The following is a 19,874-nucleotide window of genomic DNA, read 5'->3' as shown; positions in this document are numbered from 1 at the left end:
GACCAGAAGTTATATGAGACCTTTTTCTTTTCTACATGTGCAAAAATATAATTCACAATGAAGTGAGAAGCCCAGTTTACTCACAAACAATGTCCTTGGTCAGCACAGGGCATGACGGTTCACTTGGCTCCCCAAATCCAGCTTTGTTCTCAGCTGTGACTCTAAACTCATACTCAACTCCCTCGCTGAGGCCTTGCACCTTAAAGCGCAGGTCAGGGACAGTCCTCTTACTGGCTCTCACCCATCTCATTCCTCTCCTCTCTTTCCTCTCTACACAATATCCACTGATGTCACTTCCACCGTCCCGAGCTGGTCTCTTCCATGAAATGGTGACAGCGGTCCTGCTCACGTTATCAATCTGGGGCATTGACGGTGGGCCTGGTGGGCCTGGACAAAGAAAAAAATGCATTTTGGTGAGTTCGACACTACAGTGAGCAGGGATATCAATGAAAATGTCCTCTCACGATTGTCCTGTCCTAGATTTGTTTCACATAAATTGGCAGGAGCTCCGGTCTGTAGACTACCTAAGATGTTCATAAATGCTTCTGAGAGCTTACAGATTCAGAACCAGAATAACAAATCCAATAAACATCACTGATTTTACTAAAAATGCGACTGAACAGCAATCATAAATAAGATAAAGGCAGCCTCCTGCTTGTGGTACTTCAAAACAAATGACTGGTATTGTGCACTGGTGAGATAATCATGATTATCCCGATAACTAAAATTGATCACAACGTATTTGGAGCGGCTTTGCAATAATATGATGTATTGTCCTATTGTTATATAGTAAAGTGTTTTCTTTATCCCATGGTTATCAAGCCAATTTATAAGTGTATTATTTTAATATAGCTTATCTATAAGATAATATATACAAATGTATGAAGCCATTTAAACTTACTGTAACTGTCAACCATTTTGACTGGACCAGACTGGCTTGAGTCTCCAATGCCGTACTGGTTCACAGCAGACACTCTGAAGATGTACTCATTGCCCTTGATCAGTTTGCTGGCTATGTATCTGCAGTCCATGATGTTTTCTGAAAGCTTGGTCCACTGCAGGCGACTGGTTTCTCTCTTCTCAAGGATGTAGGACTTGATAGCGCAGCCTCCGTCCTCCTCTGGTGGCAGCCAGGTCAGAGTACACTTCTCGGCTGAGACGTTGCTGGCCTCAATGGGGCCTGGAGGTCCTGGCACATCCAAGACCTTGACCTTCACGTGTTCTTCTTTAATGCCAAATGGATTGCTGGCAGTGATGGTGTACTCTCCAGTGTTCTTCCTGCTAGCGTACTTGATGGACAGAGTAGAGGAGCTGGAGGTGCTGCTAATAGTGATGATGTCGGAGTTTTTGATTTCACGGCCACCCTTAGACCACACAGAAATAGGCGGAGGTTTTCCCATAATCTTGGAGGCGGAGACAACAATGGTGTCTCCAGCCCGGACTGATACGCCATCCTTCATGTCAGGGTCAATAGTGATGGATGGGGGTTCTGCAAAGACGATGGAAGAAAATTGCTTTATAACTATCAACAGACTTCATAATTCATGACAACACAACACTTTTGAGGCGTGATGTCCAGCTTACCATACTCATCCTTGCAGGTCAGAAGGTCAGTGGACTCTGAGGGGACGCTGACAGCACCAGCTCCGTTCTTGGCCCTGATCCTGAATTGATACTGAGATCCCTCAGTCAGATCAGGGACTGTGAAGGCACAGCTCTGAACATTGATGTGATTGGCCTTCATCCAGGTCTTGCCACCAGACTCCAGCTTCTCCACCATGTAGCCAATCAGCTTGTAGCCACCGTCATATTTGGGAGCTGTCCAAATCAGAGTGACTGTGTTCCTGGTGACGTTAATCACTTCTGGTTTGCCAGGAGGATCTAACAGAAGACACAATCAAAAAGTTAAACAGGTAGAAAACAGTAGACATATCTTTAAAAATACTCTCTATATTTTCCATTAAAGAATTTATTGTTGTGATAAAAACTGAAGGGTTGCCAACTCACCAATAGGATCCAAGGCGACTACAGCCTCAGTGGCTCTGCTTGCCTTTCCAAGGCCGGCAACGTTCATGGCCATTACTCTGAACTCGTACTCTAGTCCCTCTATCAGGCCCGTGACTCTGCACTCCTTCAGTCTTATAGGAGTCTTAGTGGCCCGTTTCCACATTAGACTGTTCCTCTCCTTAAACTCCACATGATATCCTACACATGATACAAATTCACTTGGTCGTGATATTGTTCTCTACATGCTCAAGCACAACTATAAACTCATTTCCATTAAATTCCAGTAATTACCAGTGATTGGGGAGCCACCATTGTCAAGTGGATCAGCCCATGTCAGGATGGCAGACTCATGACGAATGCTCATGATTTCTGGAGCAGTTGGTGCCTCTGGCACGTCTAGAAGAAGCAGAGAAGATGAGAGCATTATGATAGGGAATAAGGAATGGAAATGACCACACATGATTGATCACATCTGTAGCTAATTGTGAGGGACTCACTGAATGGGTGCTGGGCTATGACCGGGTCGGACCTAAGATACTCTCCAACTCCATATTTGTTCTCGGCAAACACTCTAAACACGTACTCTTCTCCATCATGAAGCCTGATCACTCTCATTGTGGTTTTTTGGAGGGCTGAAGCCACCGTGGCCCACTTGTTGTCTGTGGTCTTCCTCTTCTCTACGATGTAGTTAGACACTTCAGCGCCACCATCATCTTTGGGTTCTCCCCACTCGAGAGTGATGCCATCAGCAGTGATCTCGTCAAATGTAATTGGTCCAGTGCAGATGCCTGGTTTGCCGACGACCTTCACTTGTAACTTGCAGTCCTTGGAGCCGGCGTTGTTCTTGACGTTGATGGTGTAGGAGTCGGCATCTCCTCTGTGGCAGTCTCTGATCAGCAGGGTGGTGACACCCTCAGATGTCTCCACACACATTCGACCAGTGTCTCCAACTACTGTTTCACCCTTCTTCCAGGAGGCAATGGGGTAGGGGATTCCGATGAGGGGGACGTTAACACGTTTGGTGCTGCCCTCCTTTACTACGACGCAGCCATCAGGAATATTGCTTAGGTTGCAGTCAGGGAGTACTGAAATGCAAAGGAAGTAAATGATCAGAAAACATTTATATTCCAACAAAATAATAACAACAAATGATATCCTGGTGATTTCTTACCAAACTGGTCCTTGGCAACAACAGTAAGCTCGGTGGGTGGCCCCTCCCCGGACTCGTTGAGTGCCTTGACATTGAACAAGTACTCCTTGCCTTCAGTCAGCTCACCAATGGTGTGTGAGGGGGTCTTGCCCTTCATGATTTGCCTCCACTTGTCCTGACCTTCACTCTGCTCTAGGATGTAACCAGTAATGAAGCTTCCACCATCACTGAAGGGCTTCTTCCAGCCCAAGGTGATTGAGTTCTTGGTGGTCTTCAGAGCTTTGAAGTCCATCACCGGACCAGGTTGCTCTAAAAATCATGTACATACAAGTACACAGAGTTCAGCATTCAATTTTAACTCAAAACAGTCACATTTGACGTGTTTTTTGTGGGTGAAAGCTACTGTGGTACTTTGTTATAAACATGACTGTATCTGCTGCAGTTTAAAAACAAAACTGAAGTAAGCAACAGAACAAAACAAAAACAACTTGTAGCCACCTGAGGCTCTGACACTGCCGGGGGTCTCACAGCCTTCTCCTATGCCATATGCATTTTCTGCCAGGACTCGGAAACAGTAGGCCTGTCCCGCCTCCAGGTTGGTGATCCTGAAGGAGGTCTTGTGGCACTTGGTCGAAACGCAGGTCCAGGCCTTCCTCTCTGCCAGATGTTTCTCGACGATGTAGTTCTTCACTAGGCTGCCACCGTCGATCAGTGGTGGCTCCCAGGTGATCCAGGCGTGGCTCTGCGAAGTCTCCTTCACGATGAGGTTAACAGGTGGTCCAGGAGTATCTGAGGCAGAGGACAAGAAGACTTTTCAACTCAGGTAACACATAGCAAATTAAAAGAATGAAGAAGAAAACATTAACTGTTGTTTAGAGTGTATTTTATGTTTAATGTTCTTAAGAAGATCTGAAATGCATTGAAAGACCACTCAGTGGACTGTGAACTCCTCATCCATTCCTGACATTCTTACCAAGGACCTTGACCACAATTGTGTAGCTCTTGGTGCCGCTGCTGTTCTCCAGTGTCAGGACATATTTGCCAGCATCGTATCTGTTAACGCCCTCGATCATCAACAGCGTGTCCCAGTCTGATGTCTTGATCAGAAGACCCTGCCTCTCCTTCAGGTTAGCGTCAACCTTCGACCACATCACCTTTGGTGGCGGGCGTCCTCTCAGTGGGACATAGAGCCTCATGGTGACACCAGCACGAAGAACCAGAGTCTTCCTCAGGTCAGCGTCCAGCTCAGCTTCAGGAGCGACTGGTGTACAGACAGAAAATCACTTATTAACATATTAATGTTAATTTAGTGGTGGGTGATGTGGCTACAAAGGTGTTCATGATAGAAAGTATTGAATCATTTGATATTCATAATTATCACAATAAATGTCAGATAATTAAGATTAGCAAAGATAAACAAAACCTGAGACACCTGTAACTAGTCCAGTATTTATAAAATAAATTAATGTTAAAGTTAAAACTCTTGATTAACATTTGATTTAAGAAACATACTCAGGATTTCCTTGGGCATGTGGTTTTCAGGGACTTCACTTGGCTCACTGTAGCCTATCTTGTTGACGGCATAGACTCTGAACTGGTACTCAGTGTCTTCCATCAGACCAGTCATCAGGAATTTGGTGGCCTGGAGCTTTTTAGGGACGTTGCATTTGGTCCAGTTCTCAGAGTCCGCTCGCTTGCATTCCACCAAGTAGCCAATGATTTCACAGCCACCGTCATATGCAGGTTTGGTCCACCTAAGGCTGATGGAGCTCTTAGTGGAGTCTACCACCTTGGGGAAGGCAGGTGGGCCGGGAGGATCTGGAGAATTATAACACCACATTTTGTTATTTGTAATTTGATAAATTAAAAGTTCTTGTTTTTGTTTATTCGACTAAAATGTCTGGATACTCACAGACAGGATCGACAGCCAGTGCAGCGTTGGATGCATCGCTAGGTTTGCCCAGACCGGCCTTGTTAAGAGCGATAACTCTGAACTCATACTCAGAGCCCTCTGTCAGCTGAAGAGCCTTGATGGTCCTGTCAATGACCGGCCGGCGGTTGACCTTAGCCCAGGTCAGTTCAGTGGCCTCACGTTTCTCCACCATGTAGCCCAGGATAGGAGACCTGCCGTCATTAGCTGGAGCCTTCCAGCTAACTGTCATGGAGTTTTTGGTGATGTTAGTGATGACTGGTGGCTCACAGGGTCCAGGAACATCTAAGGAAAAATAACAGGTCACAACAACATCCCATTATATCACAAGTACAGTTAAAAATGTCCCAGTGTAGTGGACAGTAAAGGCCTCTGACATACCATATGGATTCTTGACCATGACGGAGTCAGTCATGCCGGCGTCTCCCACACCGTACTGGTTCTCAGCACTGACTCTGAACTGGTACTCATGTCCTTCAATGAGTTTCTCCACTGAGCAGTCAGAGAGGTGTCCGCTGATATTGGCGGTGACCAGTGCCCAATTGGGTCTGCTGGTCTCACGCTTCTCAATGATGTAATTAGTGATCTCAGAGCCGCCATCTGCAAGTGGGGGCTCCCATCGCAGCTTCACACGGTCGGCAAACACTTTGGTAATTTTCACAGTGTGAGGAGGTCCTGGTTTGTCTGCAGCAGACACAGAGAGAGATTAGACTACACACTATTTTGGCTTAAAAAAAAAAAAAAGACCTGAAATGTAACTTACCAAGCACTTTGACCTTGATGGTGGCGTACTTGCTGCCATTGACATTCTCGGCGGTGATAGTGTAGTCTCCAGATTCCTTTCTAGTTACAGAGTAGAGCTCCAGCAGGTGGGTGTGTTTCCTCTGAGTCATCTTCATTCCCTCAGTCAGGAGCAGTGGCACGCCATCTCTCTTCCAACTCACCGTTGGCAGTGGCTTTCCAAACACCACAGCTTCTAGGGTGACGTTTTCTCCAGCCTTCACCACAATCAGGCTCTTCATATCGACACCCAGGTCCACGCGAGGAGCAACTGCTCAACAGAAGAGAGAATAATCATTACTTGTCAAAAATGTATTCATCATATCCCAGTTTTTGCTTGTGCTGTATAGTTTTACCATTTTCCGCGATGATGGTGATGGGGTCGGACGGCTCTGATGGTTGGCTGATGTTAATGGCTGTTTTGGCGATGACTCTAAACTGGTAAACCTGGAACTCCTCCAGGCCGCTCACCACGTAGTTCTCCGCCTGGATGTCTATACAGTTGGCATTACAGCGAATCCACTTGTCCTCCGGGACTTTTGTGTATTCCATGTAGTAGCCGATGAGTTTGCTGCCACCATCGTGCTTGGGACGGGTCCAGACCAAAGACACTGAGTGCTTGGTCACATCCATGGGTTCAGGTTTACCTGGTTGTTCTAGATTATGAAAAAGGGTTCATAAACTCAGTTACACATACACACACACATCTGTACGAGGAAGAATGAGGCTCAGATTGAATCAAAAATGTGTGAGTGTCACAAATCTGTAGCAATAAAAAATTAATATCCAGACTGTCATAATTAAGTCGTTAAAATTATAACAATAACAATGTGAACAAAGATCCTTGGAATTTGAGTTTGTCACACTCCCTTCAATAACTTTTTCTAACAAAACAATTCTGTTGAAATCAATTGAATGACATTTTCATACCAACAGCAGTCCTGGCAGTGATGAAGTCAGTCTGCTTGGAAGGTTTTCCTTGTCCAGCTATGTTGAGCGCCGACACCCTGAACGTGTATTCCAGGCCCTCGATCAGGTTGGTGCAGATGTGGTGGGTGGCTTTGACTAACTGGTCATCGGCCATCGACCACAGAAGGCTGTTCCTCTCCTTCTTTTCAATGCAATATCCAGTAACGGGGCTGCCGCCATCACTGCTGGGATGCTCCCACGACAGGGCGACAAATTCCTTGTTGACCTTGTTGATCTGCAGGTTTCTGGGCTCAGTGGGAGGATCTACCACAAAAAAACAATAGTCAGTACAAGGTGTTACATTTATATTATCAGTAATGTAGCCAATAAAGTTAAGTTTGTTTCAGGCTCACCGAATGGATATCTGGCGATCATCCTCTCAGAGTAGATGGGTTCAGAGACACCAAACCTATTCTCTGCACGGACTCTGAAACTATACTCTTTGCCAGTTATCAGTTTGGTCATTCTGAAGCAGGTTTTGGTGCAGGATGAGGACACAGTGATCCAGTCGCCCTGGCTGATGTCACACTTCTCTACAATGTAGCCAGTGATATTGCTGCCACCGTCCTCTTGTGGGGAGTTCCATAGCAGTGTGCAGGAATCAATGTCCTGTTCTGTGATCTGCAGAGGAGCTTCAGGGGGTCCAGGAATGTCTGGAGAGACACAAAGTTCAATGATGACAACAATAAGTGTGTGCGCACACACACACACACACACACACACACACACACACACAAACACACTGTGAATTGTCAACAACATTCAGCTCCAACAGAGTTCAAACTGACCCATGACGGTGACTTTCAGGATGTGGTTGACCTTGGCAGTGCTGTTCTCAGCTGACAGACTATAGTAGCCGCTGTCGTTCCTCCTCACGTTCTTGATGATCAGTGTGCAGGTTGTCAGTGTCTTTACAAGGGACAGTCGGTCAGAGGTCAGCACGTCCTCATTGCCCTGCTTCCACTTGCAGATGGGAGCAGGTTTACCAGCCACAATGGCCTCAATCACCATCTTGGATCCAGCTCTGACTGTCACAGTGTCGGGCAAGATTATCTTAGGAGCCACTGGAGGAAGAAAAAAAACAGGATTTCAAATTAAAAGTTTGCTTTTCTGAATTTAAAGTTAAAAATTCAAATAGATTTTGAGTTTAAATATTATATTAGAATTTTATCTGTCTACTCACTGAGCTGCTCCTTGACCTCGAACACGCCCTCGGCCTCTCGGGCCAGGCTTACCCCCACTGAGTTCCTGGCTGCCACTCTGAACCTGTACTTCTTTCCTTCCTTAAGACCAACCACAACAATGGTCAGGTCTTTTACCACAGAATATGGCGTCCACTTGCCTTCAGGTGCCCCTTCCTCTTGGTAGTCTACCAAATAACCATTGATCTTGGCTCCTCCGTCTCTGAGAGGTTTTAGCCAACCAACTGTAGCACTATTCTTGGAGATCTCTAGCACGTCCACCTTCTTCGGAGGGTCTGGCTCACCTGGGTGCAACACGGCAGGTGTTAAGAGGTGCAGAGACAGAGGAACATTGGGTTGATATATTTAATCTTATTTCTATTGTGTGATGATACTCACTGATAGGATCAACAGCCAGGTAGGACCTGGGTGAGTCCTGAGGAGCGCCAAGGCCATACTTGTTGCAGGCCATGACTCTGAAGTAGTATTCTACGCCAGGTGTCATGTTGGTGATCTTGAAGCTTGTTTTCTTCAGTTCCTCTGTGCACTTGGACCAGGTCTTCCTATCTACTTCCCGTTTCTCCACAGTGTAGGTAAGAATGGGGCTGCCTCCATCATTTTCTGGAGGCAACCAGGACAGTTGAGCTGTTGTCTTTGTGACGTTAGTTGCGTCCAGTTCTCCGACAGGACCAGGAGTGTCTGCAAAGGACCAGTGCAAGAGTCACTTTGATTGCACACTTTTTAATGGTGGGCCATTGAGTTAGACAGTAGACAGAGGACAGATTAAATTTCTTACCAAGAACTTTGACACGGACATAGACAGCTTTCTCTCCGGCTGAGTTGGACAGAGTCAATGAGTATCTCCCAGAATCCTCTCTGGTGCTCTCAGGAATGACCAAGAAGGACATGCTGTCAACCTGGTCAACATGGCCTCGGCGGATCACATTGTCCACACCTACACGCTTCCAGGTGACCGTGGGGACGGGCCTTCCTCTGATCACAGCAAAAAGCCTAATTGGACAGCCGGCTCTGACAGCCAGGCCTTTCCTTAGACTAGCATCCAGCTCAATCTCTGGTGCCTCTATTGTCACGGAAACAATATCAACAATGTTAAATGTGTATTTTTTGGTCACATTAGACAACAGTATTTGCAAATGAAATGAAATGCAAAGTAGCTTCATTTTTACCCAGAATCTCCTTGGGGTAGACAGCCTCCTTCAAATAGGCGTGGCGTCCCCAACCCACTTGGTTTTGGGCAGACACCTTGAACTCGTACTCCTGCTTTTCATCCAACTGGCCAATGGTAAACTCTTTCAGCACAAGTGGTCCACGAGTGTCGATATCCTTCCAGCCCTCTGTGGGCTTTTCAGGGACAGCCTCACATTTCAGCCTCATGGCCAGGCTGTAGCCAATTATGGGGGCACCACCGTCATACACAGGCTTAGACCAGGAGAGTGTAATTGAGGTCTTGGTGCTGTCAGCCACCTTCAGTCCAGCAGGGGGGCCAGGGGGCTCTGCAAGGAGCGATGAGGAGAAGACACATTTTTAGAATCTTGTATATCCCATGTTATCTGGCCTACATCTGAACAAAGTATAAACTGAGAGGTTACAACTGCTAACTCACCAATTGGATCTTTGGCTGCAACAGGTCTGCAGGGTTTGCTGGGATCCCCCAGACCCACCTCGTTCTCAGCCTTCACCCTGAACTGGTACTCATGGTTTGGAATCAGGTTGGTAACTTTCATACGTCTCTCAGAGATGGGGCTCTTGGTACATGGCACCCAGCGCACTGCCCTCTTCTCTTTCCTCTCCAGGATGTAACCAGTGATGGACTTTCCTCCATCATTCTCAGGAGGAGCCCAGACCACTGTCATCTCATCTTTACTCACCTGCATCACAAATGTATCATCAGCATGACTCACAGAGGAACTTTCTCATGAATGGGGAATCTATAAAGAAGGATGACTTTTTCTTACCTTGGTGACCTCTGGAGCTTCAGGAGGACCAGGTCTGTTAAACTGAGTCTTGACAGTGACAGACTTGCTCTCCATGGGGGGGCCAGTTCCCATCTTGTTCTCAGCCCTTACTCTGAAGATGTACTCATTACCCTCCACTAGACGGGAGATGTTGCAATAGGGTGTATAAACACAGTCGGAGTATGTGGACCAGACCATCCTCCTGGTCTCGCATTTCTCTAGGATGTAGCTGTCTACCTCGCAACCACCGTCATCATCTGGAGCATCCCACACCACTCTGCACTTGTCAGCTCCAATGCCTGTAATTCTGAGGTTTCTTACTGGCCCGGGGACATCCAGGACATTAACGTTGGCATATGCTGTGAAGGTGCCAGCACAGTTGGTGGCAGTGATGATATACTTCCCAGTATCACAACGTCTGGACTTAGTCAAAAGGAACTTGGAGTAGTCTGGACCAGTCTCATAGCTGATTCTAGGGTTGTCTCCAATAGCCTTGTCTTTTATCCACTTGACCTCAGGCTGGGGCTTTCCTCTCAGGCCGGCCTCCATCCTGACTGACTCTCCCACCATCACTGTCAGAGTTCCGGCCAACTTCAGGTCAATGACGGGCTTCTGGATGTCCTCCTTCACCAGAATATCAGGAAGGTTCACCCAGCCACTTTCACCTCCTTCATTGACAGTCTGTACCCTGGAAAAGAAATGATAAGGGTTATTATTTTCATGTTATTGTCATAATATTGGGAAACACAGAACAAACACTACACATTCAGTAACATACCTGAAGGTGTATGTCTGATTCTCTGCACATGAAGCCATGAAGAACGTGTCAGTGAGAGTGCCTTTATTGAGTTTCTCCCATCCCTCAGCATCTTTGGCTTTGAACTCCAGGTTGTAGGAGAGGTTGAGGCTTCCACCATCATAGTCAGGCTTCCTCCATCTCAGATAGACGTAGTTTTTACCAATGTCGGTGGCTTGGAATTTCTCAGGCTCACCAGGCTTCTCGATGGGATCAATGGCCAACACAGGGGTCTTGGTCTCTACAGTGGGTCCAGATCCTAGCTTGTTCACGGCACTGACACGGAAAAGGTATTCATGGCCCTCCATCCATTTGGCCTTGATCTTACGATTGGTGCAGTTGGAGCTGATCATAGACCACAAGCTAATGCTAGGCTCACGGCACTCCACAATGTAGTTGGTTATCTCAGATCCACCATTGTCATTAGGGGCATCCCAGTTGACCATGCATGCATTCTTGGTTGCATAGGTAATATGCAGATTCTGGCAGTGGCTGGGTCTGTCCAGCACATTGACTGTGATGGCGCAGGAGGCCTCGCCACCCTCATTTGAAGCTTTAAGTATGTATTTGCCATGGTCCGCTCTTGTGGCCTCCTTGATCCTCAGGTGGACCACTGGGAGGTTCTGAGTGATGGTGACCCGTTTGTTGTTCTCCAGAACTGTCTCTTCCTTTAACCAAAGCACTTCAGGGTCAGGACGGGCCTTAATGTAACCGGTGATATTGATGTTGTGTCCAACACGCACAGTAACACGATCACGGCAGCTGGCGTCCATCTCAATCTCTGGAGGGATGAGGATATCTTGTGTAGTTATGGAGTCTGGGACTTCTCTTGACTGTCCATCTCCAATCATGTTTGAGGCATACACTCTGAATCTGTAGGTCACACCCTCCTCCAGACCCTTCACCTTGTAAGCACACTGCTTGATTAAGTCATCCAGGTTCACTTTTTTCCATTCCTCAGTTCCTTCTTTTTTCATTTCCACAGTGTAGCCAAGGATAGGGCTACCTCCGTCTTTAGTGGATTTGATCCACACCAGGTCGGCAGAGTTCTTGCTGTAATCTTTTACTCTGGGGTTCACAGGAGGACTGGGGACAGTGACAGGCCTACAGGGTTTGCAGGGGTCAGAGGTGGGAGAGGGGCCACTGAAGCCAACGATATTCTCTGCAAACACTCTGAACTCATACTCACTGCCCTCAAATAGACCCAGGACTCTGTACCTCAGGTCCCTGCATGGTATCTTATTAACTCGGATCCATTTACCTCCCTTATGTCTGCGTTCAATGATGTAGCCAGTGATATGGCTGCCACCATCTGATAGTGGCATGGTCCAGCCAACTGTAACAGCATCATCTGAGATGTCAGAGATCTGTGGTTTTCCAGGTGCGCTGGGTGGCATGAAGGAATGCTCAGCGACAGTGGGTTTGCTCTCCAGAGGAGCGCCAATGCCCATCTTGTTCTGAGCACGAATGCGAACCACATACTCCACTCCCCTCTGTAAACGTGGGATCCTGAGCTCAGTGATGAGGCCGACAGAGCTAACACCTCCCCAGCTCTCCTTGTTGGATTCTCTTTTCTCCACAATGTAGTTGGTGACTGGGCTGCCACCATCGTCCTTAGGAGGACGCCACTCAATTGTCATGGAGTCAGGCGTGACCTCCAGGATGTTGGCAGGTCCAATGGGAGCAGCAGGAACATCCAAGACGGTGACATGCAAGGCCACGGTTTTGCTTCCAGCAGGGTTAGAGACAGTGAGCAGGTAGGTGCCAGTGTGGTTCCTTGTGCACTCATTAATGCTAAGCACAGTGGAGAAGCCATCAGTGTCGATCTTGACATTGCCTTTGCTAAAGATCTCCTCTCCTTCAATGCACCACTTGGCAGAGGGAACAGGCATTCCTCTCATAATGGCCGGCAGCCTGATGGTGGTGCCAGCCTTCACAATGATGCCTTCAGTGTACTTAACATCCACCTCCACAAACGGGGGCACTGTGGACAGACAGAGGAGTTCACACCGTTGTTGTTACTCTCTTTATGTTTCAAAACAATGAATAAATAAACTACAGCTCACCAAACAGAGGATTTTTAGCACCAACAAAAAGTAAATCAGCTAGTGTGAAGTAATATATCAAAATGCAAATATGCAATGTTTGACAGCTAATGATGTGTTCTATTTGTAATCAAAACTGAAGAGTTTCTCACTCAGTTTCTCCTGGCAGAGGATGGGCACCGTTGTGTCGGGTCTGCTGAGGCCAATGGCGTTCTCGGCCCTGACTCTGAAGCGGTAGGTCTTTCCTTCCTCAAGGCCAGTAACATGAGTTTCAGGGATGCTAACGGTCTTCCACTCATCCCACTCCTTCTCTCCCTCCTCTTGATACTCCACGAGGAAGCCAGTGATTGCACTTCCTCCGTTGCGGTCAGGCCAGTTCCAGACCAACGACACCTCAGTCTTGTCCACATCAGAGTGGTGCAGGTCTTTGGGAGGTCCAGGAGGGACTGAAACAGATATTTATGTTTGAACTACTTAGCTCTGACATTTCAAATATAGAATAAAATGTTAATCATTGGTTGACAGCATTACTACTCACACAGTGGGTTCATTGCCTTAATGGCCTTTGGTGTCTCCACATATTCACTGCGGCCATACTGGTTCTCAGCAGCCACTCTGAATGTATAGGATGTGCCCTCCATCAGGTGCTTCACCATCATGCTGCGTTTCTTGGATGTGGAGCAAATGGGGATCCACTGGGTGGATGCTGTGTCCTTCTTTTCAACCACAAAATTTGTGATGCGAGTACCGCCACTGTCCTCAGGATCCTTCCAGGACAGGTACGCAGAGTCACTCCTGACGTCAGACACCCGGAGGTGCTGGATGGGACCAGGTTTGTCTAAAGAAAATGCACAAGGTAAGTCACTAAACTGCTGAGTCTATAGAAGGTTAGACCAAATATTTACTCTGTGTCATTCATACCGAAGACCAGCACAGTGCAGGTGACTGTCTTGGATCCGACAGAGTTCTCCACGGTCAGTGTGTAGTCTCCACAGTCACCTCTGGTACAGAATCTCATCTCTAGCTTAGTGTCTACATAGTTGGTGTAAATGTCAGCCCTAGTGGGAACATCAGCGTCATTCTTCTTCCAGGTTACTGTGGGGAATGGAACGCCTTTGATAGCAGCCATGAGAGTGATGTGAGTGCCAGCCAGGGCCTTCACCTCTCGGGTCATTGCAGCATCCAGAATCAGATCTGGGGGTTCTGACAAGGTGACGGTGGTGAAGAGGAAGGAACAAAAGAGATGATAATTTCATGTTTCTCAGACTGTAGCATCACATTTAATAGACTTAAATTCAAGTTATGAGGTGATTCATTTGACGCTGAAACAAGAACTTACCAAGTCTCTCCTGCACTTTGATTGGCTCCCTCAAATCTGCTGGGTCAGACTCTCCAGCTGCGTTGACAGCCATGACTCGGAAGCGGTACAGAGCACCATCTTCCAGGCCGATCACCTTAAACTTGGTCTCCTGGCAAGAGTCCGGAGTGTGGTTCACCTGAGAAGAGCAGAATGACAAGAGCTTAGCGAGACAGTTCAATAAAGTGACTTAGAGGTTAGTATAATGCAGGAGATCGCCGCAGTGAGACTGTATTTGTATTCCGCCCTCCCTTCCTTCACGGGCACCTGTTGATTATTGACTCTGTCTGGGATCAAGGACGTCTCCATGGCAACCTGCTGTGTTATCTCGATGCGTCCCGCGAACTGAGACATTGATTGTGAAGCTAGACAAAGCGAGTCTCCAGGCTTATGCACACACGCGTTCATGGACACAAACACACATGCACATATGCAACACATGTTTTCCTCCTCCCCCTCTCCTCTTGGTTTCTTCCCCTTTCCTCCCCCCTCTTTACATTGCCTGGTCATCGTGTCATGTCTGTCTTATTGTGCTGTCTTAATGTGTGTATGGACGGGTTGATTGCTGTAATTTCACTGTACTTCGGTATAAAGGCCTACTACTACTATCAAAGGTCATAGGGCAACTAAAATTAAAAGACTGCCTCACCTTCTGCCACTCCTCCTCTCCAGCCTTCTGGAACTCCAGCAGGTATCCAAAGAGCTTCCCTCTGCCAGTGTCAACAGGTGGCTCCCAGGACAGTGTCACAGAGTCCTTGGTGAAGTCGATGGCTTCGAGGTTCACTGGTGGACTGGGTTTCACTGCAGCAGGAAACAGGAAGGTAAGTTTATGAAGGTGAAAAAAAAAAGTGACGCAATGTATTAAGAGGTGTACTTACCTATGGGATCTTTGGCAAAGACTGGTTTGGACGGTGGGCTCGGGTCTCCAGCACCCACCTCATTCTCAGCGCTGACTCTGAACTCGTACTCACAGCCTTTCAGCAGCTCCGTCACCCAGTACTCCACCTTCGGGTGGATTCTCTCTGTGTTGCAACAAACCCACCTGGAAGGCGGAAAGTAACAAATGAATAAGCCGAACACAAGCAGCCACAGATAGACACGTTCATGTAAGGCAGGTCTTTACACAAGAAAAATAAATACAATTATTGTCTTTGAACAAAAGACTTAAGAGATTATTTTACTCAAACCAATCATTTAATAGAATTAGAAAATTGTCTTTTTCTTTTCCAGTTGTGGAATAAAAGTGTCCACGCCTTCATCGGGTTTGTAACATGCGCGTCATGTACCTGTTAGCCATCGTCTCCTTCCTCTCCACGATGTAGCCTGTGATGGGTTTTCCTCCGTCAGCCGGCGGCTCCCAGCTGATGAGGGCGGAGTCCTGGAACACCTCCTTCACTGTGGGCTGTTTGGGAGCCTCGGGAACCTCTGCGATGAAAACAAACAGCGTAAGACGCCGCCGCATGTTTCACCCACACCACATACGGCAGGTTTTGTATTGAGATCTTACTGAAGATGTCTCTGGCCTTCTTCTCTGCAGACAGCAGAGGGTCACTGATGCCATAGATGTTCTGAGCCATGATCCTGACGATGTAATCACGACCCTCAATCAGCTTCGGCACCTGAGGAAACAAAGAACCATCAGACCTGAAGCTAAAGTACTGACTCATTCTTATTTAATATTTGGTGACGTTTTTTTCTACTTTACATTTAAACATTTATCACTCATGTTTATTTCAGGTCATGTTTGGTTTTTAGTTTAGTTTTCAGTTTTGTATTTTTGCCAAAACTAGAGTCATGTTTAGCAGATGACACAAACAGCTCTTTTCTGTGGTGATTGTGAGGAGAAGTGTATCATCTGCATAGAAAAGAATAATAATGATTAAAAACTGGAAAATGAGTGTGAGCAATCCAGTCTTGTTCCTAGAGGGGGCAGCAGAGCATTCAGAGCAGTTAGCTAAATAAAAACCTGTCATGTGAGAAATGCCAAATGCAAATATGCTTTGTGTATGATCTTCAACTCTTCCCCACGTCTCAGATCTTTTTGGAAAATGTATGCTGGACTCAAAGTCTCAGGTTCTTTGGAAAGAGAGTGGTTCAGCATTGCTTTACTCACCCTGCAGGTCGTCCTGGTGCAGGACGAGTTGACGGGCATCCACAAGTCTCTGTTGGTGTCTCTCTTCTCAATGATGTAGTTGGAGACTGCACAGCCTCCGTCATCCAGAGGAGGTTTCCAGGAGATCACCATGTAGTTCCTGTAGACCTCGTTGAAAACCACAGGGCCCTCTGGTGGCTGAGGACGGTCTGATAGGAGGAAGTGTTCAAACAGATCTCAATCTCTGGGTAAATATTTCAACTCTAAACCACTGCAGACTCAATAAGGACACTCGTTCAAAAGCATCCCTTCTCCTGCCCGCGACTGCAGAGACACTCACCAACCACTGTGATGGTGCAGATTCCTGTGCGAGCTCCAGCAGCGTTCTCTACGCTGACGCAGTAGCAGCCGCTGTGTTCTCTCTTGGCTTTGCTGATGCTGAGGCTGAGGTGGCGGGCAGTGCTGTGGAGGTTGATCTCCTCATCTGCCTTCAGTTCTTCATCATTCTTCTTCCAGGCAACGACGGGAGCCGGTTTGCCACCATAGCGTCCTGACAGTGTGCAGCTGTCTCCAACTTTTACCATCATCTTGTCCCTGAAGTCCAGGTCCAGAGTGGGAGGCTCTGAGGGATGGAGGGGGACAGACATTTTAGATCACTTTATTTACAGGTCTTTGAAATTCTACTTGATAATAAGGCTCTGGAAGTTTTAAAAAGTCTTAGATGATTGATCAGTCTGTCGTGTTGCTTCACTCACGGATCTCATCCTTGCACTGCACTGGTTTGGTTGCGAATGATGGTTTGCCTCGTCCAACCTGGTTGATGGCGGACACCCTGAATTCGTGACTTGAGCCGTCCTTCAGCCCAGTCAGCGTAAACTTCCTATCCATCAGCTTGGTGTCACTACCTATGCGTGTGAAGGAGTCCCGGCCGACCATGCGGGTCTCAAGGACGTACTCGGTCACCTCAGCGCCCCCATCATACTTGGGCGGCCTCCAGGAGACAGAAATGGTGTCCTTGGTAACAGCAGTGATGATTAAGTCCTCTGGACGCTCTGGGACGGCTGGAGGGGACACAAGCATGATGGTAAGAGATATTTCAGCTCAGCTTCAGTCACATGACAACATTGATAGCCTTTGGATTATGGTGTATGACGCACAGATCGGGTTTTGGATGAGAACCATCTTGTCGGTCTGAATGAAAGGTCCCATGCCAATGATGTTCTCGGCCGCAATCCTGAAAAAGTAGCCTTTGCCGTCGAGGAGTCCCTGAACCACAGCGTTATTCCTCGTCACCGTGTAGGACACCGAGGTCCAGCCCATGCGGTCAGACTCCCTCTTCTCGATGATGTAGTTGGTGATGGCAGAGCCACCATTGTCCTCGGGTGTGCACCAGGTCAACTTACAGGAGTCATTGGTGAGATTCTCACCAGCGAAGGGAAGGCCAACAGGTCCGGGAACATCTGGAGTGAGAAGGAAGTGACAAGTGGATCAGAAACAGAATTAAGTGAAGCACAGGGAGGTTTCTGGATCAGTCAACAAAGCTCTCAGTGGTATCTTACTAATTACTGACACTTCACTGAAGGTACGGTGACCTTCTGGCTGACTCACCCAGGACCTCGACGACGACCCCCTTCCTCCTCTCTCCTCCCTCGTTCTTGGCACACAGCGTGTACATGCCCTGGTGCTGGCGCTTGCAGTTCTTGATGACCAGTGAGTTTGAGATACCCGTGGTCTCCACCACAGCCTCTTTTGGCACCTCAGCATCGTCTCTGCTCCAGGTGATCTGTGGGGCGGGTTTACCTGACACGTAGGCGATGATGCGGATGGTGCCACCAGCATGGACCACGATCTTCTCCTTCACCGAAGCATCCAGGTCCATCTCAGGTGGAACTGGTTGAGAAAGGGACAGTTAGATCATCAGAATCACTCCCTGTTGTGCTTACACAGGTGAGTATCTCATCAGTCTTACTCGTTCTATCCTTGAGCTCAATCAGCTCCGTCACCAGCCCTGGTTCTCCCACACCAGCGACGTTCACAGCTCGGACTCTAAAGAGGTACAGACCACCTTCTTTCAGGCCGGTCAACACAAACCTGGTTCCTCTGATCTCTGTGTCCTTTGCCTGGAGACATGTGACAGATTTTTACTACAACTGAAACTTGAACCAACACCAAATGAAACTCTGGGACTGTGGGTGGAGCCTGTTATAGAAACGTTATTTCTTTTTTTTTACCTTGCTCCAGCCCTCATCACTCTCAGGCTCCTTCTCTTCCTCAGCGCCACTAAGCAGTAGTTTCCTCTTAGCTTTCTTCTCCTCCTCCTCCTTGTTCACCTCCTTTAACTCCAAAATGTAGCCTGTGACCTTTGACCCACCATCCACCACAGGAGGGATCCACTCAAGGTCTACCGTTGATTTCGTCCAGTCCGTTACCTTTGGAATGGGTGGTCCCGGGGGCTCTGCACACACACACAGACAGAGATTTGTTTAGTCACTGTGACATCTTTATTCTGAGAGGGTGGAGCCAAAGAGGTGTGGTCTGAACTTTGAATTCTTAAACATCTAAACAGGTGGATGAGTTCACTGTAACATGGTGTAAACATGTCTTACTGATGGGGTCTCTGCAGAGAACGGGGTCAGAGGGCATGCTCGGCAGACCGCAGCCGGCGGCGTTGACAGCGATGATCCTGAACTGGTACATGGCGCCTTCCAGCAGTCCAGTGACATACCAGTTGTTGCCCAGTGGCAGTGCTCGAATGGGATCGCGTGTCACACGGGCCCAGCGCTTGGCAGTGGTCTCCTTCCTCTCAACAAAGTAGCCTGTGATGGGGGAGCCGCCGTCATACTTGGGCTCTTCCCAGTTGACACCCATCGACTCCAGACAGACATCGGTGATGGTTGGTTTGTCACACTGACCCGGAACAGCTGTGAGAGGACAAGACTGTCAATATCCAATAATAATCACATCAACATTTATCAATAACACAGTCAAATGTCGTCAGGAGTCACTTGCAGTTAAGTTCAATTTAACTGAATGACTGACAACTTTCACAGACATTGAGAATGGATTCCCTTCAAAGATTGTGGGAATAAATGAGGATGTGATCGTCAGATTAAATCCTAGAGAAGACTATGTACTGGATGACTGAGAACCTTCCTAGGAAAACAAATGAAACAATCTAATGTTTGATGATGGGACTGAACTCACTGAAAAGGTTTCTGGCCTTCTCCGGCTCGCTGTCGAGGGGAGGCCCAACGCCAAACTTGTTCTGGGCCTTGATTCTGAACTCGTACTCGTGGTTCTCTGTCAGACGAGTCACCACGTAGGAACACTCCTTGGGGTCACTGGATACATGGACCCAGGACTTCCTGTTATCCTCACGCTTCTCCACCACATAGTTGGTAATCTTGGATCCTCCATCATCAGTGGGAGGGAGCCAGGCCAGACCAATCCTCTCCGCAAACACCTCAGTGAATTTGACTGGTCCAACAGGGGTGCTGGGGGGTCCTGCAGGGAGTGGAGATCAGTGTGTTATACATTCAGTATACTCATCTGTGAATGAGGGGCGGGGCCTACATTATAACTGTAACAGCA

General features: G+C 47.6%; 1 protein-coding gene across 25 annotated transcripts in view; it reads right to left on the bottom strand.

Annotated features, from left to right (window-relative positions):
• Positions 1-19,874, bottom strand: part of ttn.2 (titin, tandem duplicate 2) — a 176,830-nt gene that overhangs the window by 46,798 nt on the left and 110,158 nt on the right. For all 25 annotated transcript variants that reach the window (XM_058617746.1, XM_058617865.1, XM_058617874.1 and 22 more), the window contains 41 exons: positions 19,488-19,787; positions 18,890-19,204; positions 18,515-18,738; positions 18,253-18,403; positions 17,892-18,173; positions 17,441-17,743; positions 17,039-17,344; positions 16,624-16,905; positions 16,305-16,492; positions 15,699-15,810; positions 15,478-15,616; positions 15,070-15,233; positions 14,841-14,992; positions 14,174-14,330; positions 13,756-14,037; positions 13,373-13,672; positions 12,987-13,280; positions 10,772-12,773; positions 9,994-10,681; positions 9,642-9,906; positions 9,205-9,531; positions 8,814-9,098; positions 8,417-8,716; positions 8,020-8,322; positions 7,625-7,900; positions 7,190-7,489; positions 6,798-7,100; positions 6,224-6,523; positions 5,851-6,138; positions 5,469-5,771; positions 5,070-5,372; positions 4,670-4,975; positions 4,131-4,418; positions 3,656-3,946; positions 3,179-3,466; positions 2,505-3,092; positions 2,299-2,403; positions 2,008-2,205; positions 1,585-1,881; positions 902-1,489; positions 85-387 (listed from right to left, as the gene is read on the bottom strand). In XM_058617746.1, the coding sequence (XP_058473729.1) occupies positions 85-387; positions 902-1,489; positions 1,585-1,881; positions 2,008-2,205; positions 2,299-2,403; positions 2,505-3,092; positions 3,179-3,466; positions 3,656-3,946; positions 4,131-4,418; positions 4,670-4,975; positions 5,070-5,372; positions 5,469-5,771; positions 5,851-6,138; positions 6,224-6,523; positions 6,798-7,100; positions 7,190-7,489; positions 7,625-7,900; positions 8,020-8,322; positions 8,417-8,716; positions 8,814-9,098; positions 9,205-9,531; positions 9,642-9,906; positions 9,994-10,681; positions 10,772-12,773; positions 12,987-13,280; positions 13,373-13,672; positions 13,756-14,037; positions 14,174-14,330; positions 14,841-14,992; positions 15,070-15,233; positions 15,478-15,616; positions 15,699-15,810; positions 16,305-16,492; positions 16,624-16,905; positions 17,039-17,344; positions 17,441-17,743; positions 17,892-18,173; positions 18,253-18,403; positions 18,515-18,738; positions 18,890-19,204; positions 19,488-19,787 (13,446 nt within the window). The remainder of the gene's footprint in view (positions 1-84; positions 388-901; positions 1,490-1,584; positions 1,882-2,007; positions 2,206-2,298; positions 2,404-2,504; positions 3,093-3,178; positions 3,467-3,655; positions 3,947-4,130; positions 4,419-4,669; positions 4,976-5,069; positions 5,373-5,468; positions 5,772-5,850; positions 6,139-6,223; positions 6,524-6,797; positions 7,101-7,189; positions 7,490-7,624; positions 7,901-8,019; positions 8,323-8,416; positions 8,717-8,813; positions 9,099-9,204; positions 9,532-9,641; positions 9,907-9,993; positions 10,682-10,771; positions 12,774-12,986; positions 13,281-13,372; positions 13,673-13,755; positions 14,038-14,173; positions 14,331-14,840; positions 14,993-15,069; positions 15,234-15,477; positions 15,617-15,698; positions 15,811-16,304; positions 16,493-16,623; positions 16,906-17,038; positions 17,345-17,440; positions 17,744-17,891; positions 18,174-18,252; positions 18,404-18,514; positions 18,739-18,889; positions 19,205-19,487; positions 19,788-19,874) is intronic.

The sequence above is a fragment of the Solea solea genome, chromosome 2 (genome assembly GCF_958295425.1).
Source record: "Solea solea chromosome 2, fSolSol10.1, whole genome shotgun sequence".
NCBI classification, from domain to species: Eukaryota; Metazoa; Chordata; class Actinopteri; order Pleuronectiformes; family Soleidae; genus Solea; species Solea solea.
This window is presented reverse-complemented; position numbering and strand designations above follow the sequence as displayed.